Consider the following 12,775-nt stretch of genomic DNA (forward strand, 5'->3'; position numbering starts at 1 on the left):
GATCTTGGCTGTAACAATCATGAGGTGTTTGCTCAACGGTGATCTGTCATTTCCCTCATTCTGCCTACATGTGTTAATCTGAATATTATTGGTGGTCTTTTATTTACTTCACTCCTTGTACATGTACGAACTGTTGGAACTGAAGGGTCAATCCCTTGCCTAGTGAGGGACGAACGGACCCTAAACCAAGGAACCTGTTCCAATTTCACACACCCCAGTACCCTCTCTGTACTTCCAAGCCCCGCCCCAAGATGGCGGCCCGGGCCGGAGGGGCGGGGCGCTCCGGATCACGTGGTCTTGTCGACGCTGACGGGGCCTCCGGCGGACGCCCCACTTGTCCCTCGCCGCGCTCCGTCCGTCGCCCCTGCCCAGCGAACCTGATCCCAAGATGGCGGCGCCCAGCAGTAGAAGGAATGGCGGCGGCGGCGGCGGCGCCGTGAGCTTGTGGGCCGCGCTGCTCCTGGTGGCCGTGGCGCTGAGGCCGGCACGGGCGGTGTCTGAGCCCACGACGGTGGCCTTTGACGTGCGGCCCGGCGGCGTGGTGCACTCCTTCTCCCAGAACGTGGGCCCTGGGGTATGTGCCTCAGCCACCCCGGGGGCTTGAGCAATGGTGCAGGCGTAGGCAGGGCCTGGGGAGGGGGCGCGGACCGGCGGGGCGGGGTCTGGGGGGGATGGGGGGAAACGGACCGGAGGGGGCGGGGCCTGAGGGGTCGCGGACCGGCGGGGGTAGGGCCTGAGGATGGAGGGCGGGACTTGGTAGCGAGGCCTGACAGAACTAAGAAGGGAGGCGGGGCTCCTGGGGGCTGGCGGCTTTGGGAAGGCTGGGTCGCTAGCCTCGTCTCTAATTCCTGTCTCATGCCCAGCGTGCCCAAGCAGCCTTATCCCCCAGACCCAGGTAACTCCCTCGCTGTTGGAGGGCAGGACGGGCCCAGAGATGGGGAGAGGGGAGCTGGAGGCTGATGGGCATATGCCTCCAGGGCCTGCAGAAGGTCGTCCCGCTGTAGCTCTGACCAGGGAGGAAGTGGACAGGCGTTGCTCTTTCCTTCCATTGCACAAGGTCCCCCCGTCTTTTTCATTGAAATGTGGGGCCAGGCCCTCCTTACCTGGAGGTAACAGGCCTGGGTCTAGTCTAGCCCGTCCCTAGCTTATTGGAGAAGTCACGTCCTCTCCCAGTCTCCTTTTCCCTGCCTGTAACAACGATATCAATCATCACTATTTGTTGAGTACTTCCTTATAACCAAAGGATATTGTGCCAAATTCTTTTTTTTTTTTTTTTTTTTGCGGTACGCGGGCCTCTCACTGTTGTGGCCTCTCCCGTTGCGGAGCACAGGCTCCGGATGCGCAGGCTCAGCGGCCATGGCTCACGGGCCCAGCCGCTCCGCGGCATGTGGGATCTTCCCGGGCCAGGGCACGAACCTGTGTCCCCTGCATCAGCAGGCGGACTCTCAACCACTGCGCCACCAGGGAAGCCCGCCAAATTCTTTATGTGAGGCCTATGTTACAGATGAAGAAACAGAGGCTCAGAAAGTTTTGCACTTGTCCAAGGTCCACAGCGGAGCAGAGATGGGCCCCTAGGTGCCCCTCCTTCCAAAGTTCGTGTTCCTAGATGGGTGGGTGCTGGAGGTGGGTGTGACCTCCCCCTTCCTGCTCTTCATCCCCCAGAAGCCATCTGGGTTGTTTGTCCTTACCCAGGATCTCCCAAGTAGGGAGACAGGTGTGGGAATTCCAGATCTGCAGACACTGGAAGACCTTGCAGGGCTGGCCTCCAGGGACATCGGCCAGAGGGATCTGCCTCCACCTCCTTTCTCTGAGTGCAGATACTCAAAAGCAGGATCTTCTTGATTCTGGATCTCAGAAGGACATCCTGAGACCCTGTACTTCAAGCACTAACGATTATCTCCTACCGAGACTCTTTTTTCCTTTCATTCTCTAGGACAAATATACCTGTGTGTTCACCTACGCATCTCAAGGAGGGACCAATGAGGTGAGTTGTTCAAAATTCTACGTGGTTTAGTACGACAATATCCATTGTCATACAGAGATGCTCTCTAGGGGACACTGGACATCAGACTATTCTTACCTAACCAATAAAAGACAGTGCTTAAGTTACATAATGACGGCAGATTCCATTCATAATTCCACGGAGTGAACAAACGTCTGGACAGAAGGAGGGATGTGAGACGTGACTCTGCCATTCCCATGAGTCTCTATTAGGGTATTTTGTTCATTTTCTGTGCTGAGTAACAAATTATCACAGACTGAGCAGCTTAAAACAACACCCATTTATTATCCCACGGTTGTGGAGGTCAGAAGTCCCGGTCGGCTCAGCTGGATGCTTTACAAAGCGACAATCAAGGTGTCAGCTGGGCTGGGTGTTCACCAGCAGGCTCTGGGGAGAACCCTCGTCCAGACACATTCCAGTTGTTAGCAGAATTCGGTCCTTTTCGGTGTGAAACTGAGGTCCCTAGTTCCTTGCTGGCTGTTTTCTCCAGCTGGAGGCAGAAGAGGAGGTAAGAGAGATTCAAAGCACGAGAAGGATGTAGTGCACCACAGCTGGCTTTGAGGGACCACATGGGAGGGAGGACGTGGCCTCCAGGAGCTGACAGCGGCCCTCAGCTGGCAGCAAGGAAATGAGGGCTTCAGTCCTCCAACTGCAAGGAATGAATTCTGCTGCAACCACATGAGATGGAAGAGGACCCAGAGCTCCAGGTGGGAACACAATCTGGCTGACACTTTGATGTTAGCTTATGAGACTGAGCAAAGAACCCAGCCCCACCACGTCCGGACTTCTAACCTACAGAATTGTGAGCTAATGAATGGGTATTGCTTTTTATTTATTTATTTTTTATTTATATTTATTTTTGGCCGCGTCAGGTCTTTGTTGTTGCGCGTGGGCTTTCTCTAGTTGCGGTGGGCGGGGGCTACTCTTCGTTGCGGTACATGGGTTTCTCATTGCGGTGGCTTCTCTTGTTGAGGAGCACGGGCTCTAGGCGCGCAGGCTTCAGTAGTTGTGGCACGTGGGCTCAGTAGTTGTGGCTCGCGGGCTCTAGAGCGCAGGCTCAGTAGTTGTGACGCACAGGCTGAGTTGCTCCGCGGCATGTTGGATCTTCCCAGACCAGGGCTCAAACCCTTGTCCCCTGCATTGGCAGGCGGGTTCTTAACCACTGTGCCACCAGGGAAGTCCGGCACAGCTTTTAATGCTACTGAATTTGTGGTAATTTGTCACACAGTATAGTGAGTTGAATGAGGCCCGCCCCCCATAAAGATATGTCCACATCCTAATGCCTTGAACTTGTGACACTTAAGAAAAAGTCTTTGTAGATATAATTAAGTTAAAGATCTTGAGATGAACACATTATCCTGGATTACCCGGGTGAGCCCTAAATCCAGTGGCACACATCCTTATAAGAGACACACATGGGAGATTTGATAAAAAGAAGACACACAGAGGAAAAGGCCATGTGAAGATGGAGGCAGAGGTGGAGTGATGTGGCCACAAGCCAAAGGACACCTGGAGCCACCAGAAACTGGAAGATGTAGGAAGGATTCTCTCCTGGGGCCTCCAGAGGGAACACGGCCCTGCCCACACCTTTTTTTTGGACTGCTGGCCTCTAGACTGTGAGAGAACAGATTTCAGCTGTAAGCTACCAAATTTGTGGTGATTTGTTCCAGCAGCCCCAGGAAACGAATACACACAGCAATAGTTTACTGTTAGAGCCAGTAATGCACCATTACAGATAAATACTCTGAGGATAAAATACTGTTGTTAAATTCTGGCTAGACACCGCCGCTTGGTTCTGTCTGAAGGGAGGGCAGCACACGTGTTTGAGAAGAGACACAAAACAGACTTTCTCCTCGTGATTGTTAGAAAGAATGAAAGATAATTGAAAAGGAAGAATTAATTGTCACTGCGAAAGTCAGTGTAAAGCATCTTTTGTACCCGTAAATTGTGCTTTCCTCCCCAACCCTCAGACTGTAGGGAACACTACTGTCCTTTCAGAATAGTCTATGGCACTGTGTCCCCTAGTAATGGAGACCAGGGGGTGGCAGCTCTGCTGGGGAGCATCGCCGCCCTTCCGCCTGCCTCCAGGACAGCAGGCATCCTGCGATCATCCGCCCCTTCCTTGGCCACCTCCAGGCCTTGCTGCTTCTCCAGGTGGTCCACTCCATTATGGGATGGTGACAAGTGGTGGAACATTCTCCCTTGGTCCAGGCCCCTTGGTCCAGCCATGCCCTGCCACGAGCTCCAGATCCTTCCCAAAGCGCCTTCCTCCCCCAGTCAGCCCTTTCCATGCCTCCTTTGTTGTGTAGATGATCAATTTGTTATACAATAAAATTGTGATAGCACCATCGCCTTGGTGTTTGTCGGGCGGCCCGCAATGTGCTGAGACAGATACACGTCTCGTTTCCTCTTCAGAACCCCAGGAGGCTGTCCTTATCCCCGCCTCACACACGAGGACACGGTGGCTCAGAGACTGAAGAGTGCCCTGGCTCCCCCAACTGGGACGTGACCAAGGTCCCCAAGGCGCAGGCCCCTGACCGCCGCCCTGAGCCAGGACATGCCCCGCGTCACCAGCAGCTCGGAAAAGAACGCCCGCGCCTCCCTAACGGGACCCTTGGGATGGACAGTCCACTGCAGCGTAGGGGGAGAGAGCTAGGCTCACTCTTGGAAAGGTGGCTGGGTCACAAATTCTAAAACCAGCATCAGGCTTGATTCTGCCGTTTCGGGCATCCTCAAGGAAACACCTAAGAGCCCAGCAGACACGTCTAGCACACGTCTAGCACTTGTTCCAGCAGCACCAGCCTAGAACTGTGATCGTCAGACACCACGGGCCGACTGCAGAGCTGCGTGCGTGCGGTGCGACCCACGGGCTCTCTGGCTGCTGGCCTGCCGCCCGCTTAGGAGCAAACAGCCGGCCGGATTCTCAGCAAACATTCAGGGGCCGTCCAAGATGTTCTCCGGGATCCGCTTGGCCACACTTGGGGGCCCTGCCAAGATGCCCCTCGGAGCAGCTGGAACGGAAGCCCCAGAGGCCCAAGTGGCACTTCTCTAGAGCCATCGTCAACAGAGGGGAAATGGGTCTGTGGTTTGGGCTCCCAGGGGGCCCGGGATGCAGGCTGGGCCTGGGGAGAGTGGGAGGCCAGGCTGCTTTGACAGTGGTTCGTTTCTCCAGAGGGTCACCTGAGAGGCCGGCTGGTGCCGGGTGACAGCAGGCACAGCGTTATTCATGATCTCAGTGCCGGCCAGCATCCTGAGCGGCCAGAGAGCTCGTCCAAGGTTGCCGGGAATGCGGCCACTTGGGAAGACTGGCCCTTTCTTATCAAGTTAAACATACGACCCCATGCTTCCACTCCTCGGTATCTCCCCGTTAGAAATGAAAACTTATGTCCACACAAAGCTTGTACGTGAATGTTCGTAGCAGCCTGATTCATAATAGCCAACAAGTGGAAACAACCCAAGTGTCCCCCAGCTGATGATGGATAAACACAGTGTGGTCCCTTCACACATGGGAACATCAGTCAGCCGTGAAAAGGGGTGAAGCACTGACACTCGCTACAACGTGGATGGACCCTGAGAACACGATGCTCAGTGAGAGAAGCCTGACACAGAAAGACCCAGAGTGTGTGATTCCATTGATGGGAAACGTCCAGAACAGGCAGATCCACAGACACAGAGGGTGGGTTCGTGGTTGTTGGGCTGGGGGAGGAGATGGGGGTGTGCCTGCTCATGGGGATGGGACTTCTTTGGGGGGTGATGAGAATTAGATACAGGTGATGGTTGCACAGCTCTGAATATACTAGGTAGCATTGAAGCACGCACTTTAAAAGAGCATATCGTCTATACATGTTTTATTTTTTAATGTAAATTTATTTATGTATTTTTGGCTGCATTGGGTCTTCGTTGCTGCGTGCGGACTTTCTCGTTGCGGCAGGTGGGGCCTACTCTTCATTGCGGTGTGCAGGCTTCTCATTGTTGTGGAGCACAGGCTCTAGGCGCGCGGGCTCAGTAGTTGTGGCACGCGGGCTTAGTTGCTCCGCGGCACGTGGGATCTTCCCAGACCAGGGTTCGAACCCACGTCCCCTGCATTGGCAGGAGGATTCTCAAACACTGTGCCACCAGGGAAGCCCCATATTGTATGTTATGTAAACTGTTTCTCAATAAAGCTGTTAAAGGCAAGTGAATTATTGATATACGTGTAGCCACATGGGTGAATCTGATATGCGTTAGGCTGAGTGAGACTGACCGGCGCAGGAGACCATGTCCTGTGTGATTCCACTCAGGTGGCATTTTGCAAAGGCACAACTATGGGGACAGAGCAGATCAGTGGTTACCGGGAATTTGCAGGAAGGGGTTGACTCCAGAGGGATGGAGGAGAGATAACTGGGAAGATGGAACTGATCTGTATCTTGATTGGGCGGTGGATACACAGTGTGTGCATTTGTCAAAACTCATAGAACAGACACTGAAATGGGTCCATTTCACCATCTGTTACTTGTCTCCTAATAAAGAATAATAGCGGTTACCAATTACCTGTCCTCGATTACACCCAGCCACTTAGATCCTGAGCCCCCTAGCCTCCCGGAGAAGGTCACAGAGGCTCGGGCTGAACAGGCTGCCCCAAAACACACCGTCGTGTGAGTGTCTGATGCCAAAACCTGAGCCTTACCAAGGGCACCTACTGCCCACCCCGGCCTGCGGCCTCGAGACCAAGGTCAAGTTCATATAACAAGACCACTCAGAGGGATGTTGACCCTATTGCTAAGAAGCTCTTGGTTTAAATTTTGTTTGCTTTCATAATTTAAAAATAAAATGTTTAAATGTTTGCCTCGGGACTTCCCTGGTGGACCAGTGGTTAAGACTTCAAGCTCCCAATGCTGGGGGGCCCAGGTCCGATCCCTGGTCGGGGAACTAGATCCTGCATGCATGCCAACTAAGACCCGGCACAGCCAAATAAATAAAGAAATAAATATTTAAAAAAAAAAAAAAAGCCTCATTTTCATGAATCTTTCAAGAGCTATGGAAAACCATCCCAGATATATTTCACAGCGTAAAACTGTTTCTGGGCGCTCAGAGGCCTGGAGCCGTGGGCAGGAGTTTTTAAATAGAAAATAAATGTGTTGGGCAGGTCCCCTTGCCCTGCCTGCCCTACCTGAGTAATTGGCTTCTACCTTCCTGCTGCAGGCAAAAGACTTCCAAGTCACCGTTTACTCCCATTGTAATTAACATACAAATGGCCTTGTTTCTATTAATGGAAAAGCTCTGGCATTTAACCAGATGATCAGCAATTGGATTCCACCTTTACTCTCAGGAGAGGACGGGACACTCTCATTTTCCTAGCAAAATGCAAAAACGCCGCAGGTCACCAGACCTTGCGTTTGGCCGGATTTTCAGAGGCCCTGAAAATGAGAATAAACTGGTAGCGGTGTGTTTTGGAACCATTTAAAATTTTTTTTTTAATTTAATTTTTTTAAAAAGCTAACACAGGGACTTCCCTGGCGGTCCAGTGGTTAGGACTCCACGTTTCCACTGCAGGGGGCATGGGTTCGATCCCTGGTTGGGGAGCTAAGATCCCGCATGCCGTGTGGCCAAAAAAATAAAAATAAAAAAGCTAACACACGTCATTCAAAAAGAAAAAAACATAAAAAGCTCTCCAGCGCCTTCTGTCGGCCCAGTTCCCACCCACGTCCTACATGTAACCGGGGTTATTAAAATCTTGCATCTTCTCTGAGGACTGCTCTATGCTTATGCAAGCAAGCATGGGTGTATTGTCTTTCCTTCTTTTATTTTTGTTTTTATCTTTCCCAGTAGACTTTATTTTTTACAGCAAAATGGAGCGGAAGGCACAGAGATTTCCTGTATACCCCTGCCCCCCAACCATCGCTCACCAGAGTGGGACGTTTGTGACAGTCGTTGATGAACCTACACGGACACGTCATCACCCCAAGTCCAGAGTTGCCATCAGGGTTCACTCCTGGTGTGGTGTGTGCCGTGGGCTTGGACAGACATATAATGATGGCGAGGCTGTGTGTCCCGGACTGACCTGCCTGTCCTCTCTCCCCAGAAGTGGCAGATGAGTCTGGGGACCAGCGAAGACCAGCAGCACTTCACCTGCACCATCTGGAGGTGAGCGAGGGTCCGGTGGTGGGAGCTCCTCCTGGACGAGACACCTTCGTTCTGGGCAGTACCCATACTGACAGTGTCCTGCGCCCCTGGAGGGTCGCAGGCGGGAGAGGGGGTGCCGTCCTGTGTGGGAATTGAGGGCAAGGAGGGCCTCCCGGGGAAGCACGTTGATACTGAGGCCCAAAGGGGGCAGGGGGGACCGGGAGGTGGCGTCTAGGCAGCGGCTGCAGCCCCGGGAGCGGGGCCGGGCTCCCCAGATGCCACCCCCTTCATGGTCACCTCAGTTACATTCCTTGCTCAAGGGCTTCATCTCCCGCTGTGCCCACCCTTTTCATAATCCCACTTCCTGGAGCCCAGCTCCATGAGCCCGAGAATGGGGTGTTGGGCCCTCTGACGGGGCGGAGGGTGATGGAGCGTCACCAATTCCTGGCCCTTCTCCCCTGGGCCTCACGGCCTGGAATGTGTCGCCCAAGCAGAACAGATTTCTCAAGCATTTGCCACGCGCCTGACGTAGAAGTCCCAGCCGCGTTCTCACCCTCATGGGCCCGGGGTCAACATAGGGGACGGATCAAGAAGTGGGACACAGAGAGCAGCGACAGTGACATTTAGTTAAAGAAGACGCTTGCAGGCGTTGGCGCAGAATCCCCGTCTCCTGCTCGATGCGTTACAAACCGCAGGCGTTTTAGTACCAAGTATTGTTGGGGAGCTTCTCGTGGGGGCAGAAGCCCTGCGTCCTCAACACGCTACCATCATCCCCGCTGACAGGGGAGACCCTGTCTGTGCCCCTTCCCAGCCTCAGAGAGAAGCATCCCAGAGGCAAGGAGCCGGGGTGGGGGACTCCCTAATTACAGGTTAGTAATCAGGGCTGCATCCCCCCGCCAGTAGACCACCGTCTCACACAGGCTTGTGAGCACCAGCCCTCCACCTGGGCACAGACCCAGGCCGCACTGGCCCAAAGCAGGGTCCTCAGCCCGCAGCCTCTTAGCTGACCACCCAGTGGCCCCCCAAGGACACACTCAGCCCCAGACACCCTGCCGTTCCTAGTTAACCCCCATACTTCTCACCCCCGGGATGTGGCCCGGCCTCACCCCTAGTGCACACGTGGGATGTTGTCCACTGGATGGGAAGTGTTCTGTGAGTGGATGCGAGAGGCTCCGTTCTAGAACAGCTCCTACCCAGAAGGGGAAAGAGGCTTGTCCATCAACGAGTCGGAAGAGCATCCTGGCAAAGAGGAAAGAGTGGATCACATTGAGGGCGCCCCATCCGTCCTTCCCAGAAATGCCTGGCAGCAGATCCCATCTTGGAGAGCAGGCGGGGGCACGCAGCCCTGGGCTGACCCTGTCGCCCGACCTTTCTTCGCAGGCCCCAGGGCAAGTCCTACTTGTACTTTACGCAGTTCAAGGTGGAGGTGCGGGGTGCTGAGATCGAGTACGGCATGGCCTACGTGAGTGTCACCTACACATGGGGTGGCCGCCTGGCTGGGCCACCATGGACTGCAACTTGGAGACCCCGGGGGGTTGCGGGGGGGAATGAGGAGAGGGACACCAAGCCCTTAGAGGGAGGCCTGGTGGCGCAGGGGGCCGGGGTTACGGTGCCCAGAGGGGAACCTGGCTGACCCCCAGAGACACCTGGCCTCCCTCCTGTAAGGCCCGCCGGCCTCCCACCAGTGCCCCCTGCTGGCAAAGCCAACAGGAAGTCGGGGGCAAGGGGGCTCAGCCCTGGGACAGGGGCAGCGAGGGCGGAAGTTGGCCCAGGGGGCAGGTGGGCAGCTCATTGGTGTCGGGAGGGCCCCACGCCCCTTGGCTCCAGTGACCTGTGGTTCACAGGCCAGCCAGCACCTTCTGCTGCACTCCTGACCCCCATGGCCCCTCCAGAGCCCAGCCACTCTGCAGAGCCCACCCCTGCTTCTTCATCTGGGTCAGAAACAGTTTGAAAATCACCTTATCAGTCCCAGAAGCAGAACCAGTAGGAGACAGGCATTAAGAGATTCACTGCCAGGAACCGGCCTCCACTGTGGGAGCCTGGCTTTGGGGTTTCCTGCAGGGAAGCCTCAGCTCTGCCCTGAAGGCCCTCCCCTGATTGAATCAGGCCCGCCCAGGTCCCCGAGGATAATCTCTTTTACTTAAAGTCAGCTCAGGATGAGCCTCTGTCACATCTACAAAATTCCCTCCCAGCAACCCCAGCAAGGGTCTGATTGTATAACGGGGACTGTGGCCGCTCCAATGACACATCAGACTGTCCATCACACCGTTAACTAATCGCTCTCTGGGGTCCCTTCTTACTTTGAAACTCTATTATTTTTACTGATTTGAAAAAGACACAATTCTGCTGTTTAAAAATTACATGCAAGAAGAGACTGCCATGCTAGTATCATTTCCATAAATTAACTAAAAAAAAAATTCCCTTCGATTTGCAGGGAAGGCATGAAGTTTTAAGCTAGTTGACAATCTCTTAAGTGGATTAACCCACTGCTTCTGCCGGATTCTCTTTTATGTGCTTAAAAAAGCATCTCGCGGCCCTTCAGCAGAAGCAGGCAGCTTTAGCCTCCGCTGCTCTGCAAAGCAAAGCGAGCCGTGTTCCTTCCCCATTAGAAAAGTTTCCACTTGTTCCCTTTCAGTCGAAAGCTGCTTTTGAAAGAGAGAGCGATGTGCCCCTGAAAAACGAGGAATTTGAAGTGACCAAAACAGCAGGTACGTAGAGGGGTTTGTGGAGCTGGAATCTAGGTTCTCAAGCAGGGAAGGGGGTGAGAGAGGGGACAAGACCCCCGCTAGAGGGCGATCCAGGGGCCCTGTGGTGAGAGGAGGCTGCCATCCCTAAACGGCTTCCGCAGAGGGCCACCTAGTAAATATTTTCGGCTTTGGGGCCCCCTTTGAAACAACTCGACCCAGACCCCGTAAGGCAAAGTCAGCCATAAGCCACTAGTCTGTGAATGGGGGTGGCTGCCTTCTAATAAAACTTTATTTCGTGAACACTGAACTGTGAATGTCATATCGCAGGACGCCATTTTTCCTTTGATTTTCCTTAAACTATTTGAAAGTGTAGAAACCACCCTTCGCCCACGGGCGGCAGGCACACTTGCCCAATCCCTAGCAGAGAACGGAGAGCATGAGAGTCTGTCCTCAGAGAGCTGCGTCCTGGGACACTCAGCGACACTCAGCTCCATAGGAGGCCAGGGAGCAGGGGGCCGCGGGGTCTGACGCCTACACAGCCTGGCCGTCCTGGGCTCCGTGACAGCTTCCAGCAGCGCAGTCGGGACCTTGTGCATGCATGACACGGGAGGCGGGGGTCACCTCCTGGGGCCCCGAGACCCCCGTGGCCTCTGACCCCATTCAGCTGTAGCCATGCAGGCCAGATGCCGAGCAGAAAGAGGGGCGGTAGGCACCTGAGTTGGGGCTCAGGGTGCGAGAGCAAGGGGGGATGAGTGGGTGAGACAGTGAACACGGGGCTGAGCCGAGTCGGGGGGCCCCGAGGGTCCTGAAGGACGGGGGAGAGATGAGATGAGCAACCCATGTGGCCGTGGACGTCACCAGGCACCAGAGGGGAGGGGAGGGGAGTGGGCGGCACGAGCGGGGCTTTTAGGAGGGCCTGGAAGGCGGCCCAACCTGCCCGCAGGTCCTCCGGGTGGGGGCAGGGGCCCGTTTAGAGTGGAGATCAAGGACAGAGGGGATTGGGTTGCTGCAGACCCTGAGCTCCAGGGAGCATAGATGGTGAGGATGGACAGGGAGTGGGGGGCAGGCTGGGTGTGCAGAGCAGGGGGCGGCCAGGTTCCCTGACCCTGCCCGAAGAGCATCAGACACGTTTGCCAGTGCAAACCTCCAAACCCCAGCCATTCTCAGTGTGGCAAAAATGACCACGGCTCTTCCCACGTCGACATCTCCCATGGCCTCCCACTGCCCTCAGGACAGGCCCACAGCCTCCCCGCCTTTCTCCTATCCCTCACCCGTAAGACATACAGGGCCAGGGGCCTTTCCCTGTGGAGTCCACTCGGAGACTGCTCCCATCGTTGCCCGCACCCGGCTCAGGACCCGGAGGATTTGCAGAGGCGAGGGCTGACCGAGGGTTTCTTCTTTTGCAGTGTCCCACAGGCCCGGGGCCTTCAAGGCTGAGCTGTCCAAGCTGGTGATCGTGGCCAAGGCGACACGCAGTGAGCTGTGACCAGGAGTCCCTTTGAGGGTGGCTTTTCCTCACCTCCGCTGCAGGAGCTGGGCCCCATGAGGGCCCAGTACTGGTTTTCTTGGGGGTGGGGGCTGTTAATTTTCTGCCCAGGCTGATGTCGCCCCGTTCAGAGGGCTTTGCAGGGCAGCTGAGGCGCCAGGGCAGAGTCCGGAGGGCCAGGACTCTCCTGGCTCCCACCTTCCCCTCCCCACGAGGAGTGTGGCTCTGAGACCCACTGCTCTTCTTATCAGAAGAGGCGTCAGGGCACAAGGTGGGGCTCACGGGGGTCACAGCTTTTCTGAAGCCAGCAACGTCTCCCCTGGATCAGGCCAGGCTCCAGGATGCTCCTGGGGGGAGCCGTCCTGCTGCTCTCTGACCCTAAGCCAGCTGTTTTCTTGTCATCCCCCAGGGGACCAACTTTCAGACTAACTGGGCAGAAGTGAAATGTTCTTTCATATTTAAATAAATAAGACAATTAAAAAGCAACCACACAGTCTT

General features: G+C 55.1%; 1 protein-coding gene across 1 annotated transcript; it reads left to right on the forward strand.

The window, feature by feature from the left end:
* The first annotated feature begins 349 nt into the window (after positions 1 to 349).
* Positions 350 to 12,763, forward strand: MYDGF (myeloid derived growth factor). Its single transcript, XM_033854626.2, has 6 exons — positions 350 to 574; positions 1,934 to 1,984; positions 8,064 to 8,125; positions 9,485 to 9,566; positions 10,740 to 10,812; positions 12,198 to 12,763. The coding sequence occupies exons 1-6, from the start codon at positions 389 to 391 to the stop codon at positions 12,275 to 12,277; spliced, it is 534 nt and encodes a 177-aa protein (XP_033710517.1). The 5' UTR covers positions 350 to 388; the 3' UTR covers positions 12,278 to 12,763.
* The last annotated feature ends 12 nt before the right edge of the window (positions 12,764 to 12,775 follow it).

This window comes from Tursiops truncatus, chromosome 3 (genome assembly GCF_011762595.2).
Source record: "Tursiops truncatus isolate mTurTru1 chromosome 3, mTurTru1.mat.Y, whole genome shotgun sequence".
NCBI classification, from domain to species: Eukaryota; Metazoa; Chordata; class Mammalia; order Artiodactyla; family Delphinidae; genus Tursiops; species Tursiops truncatus.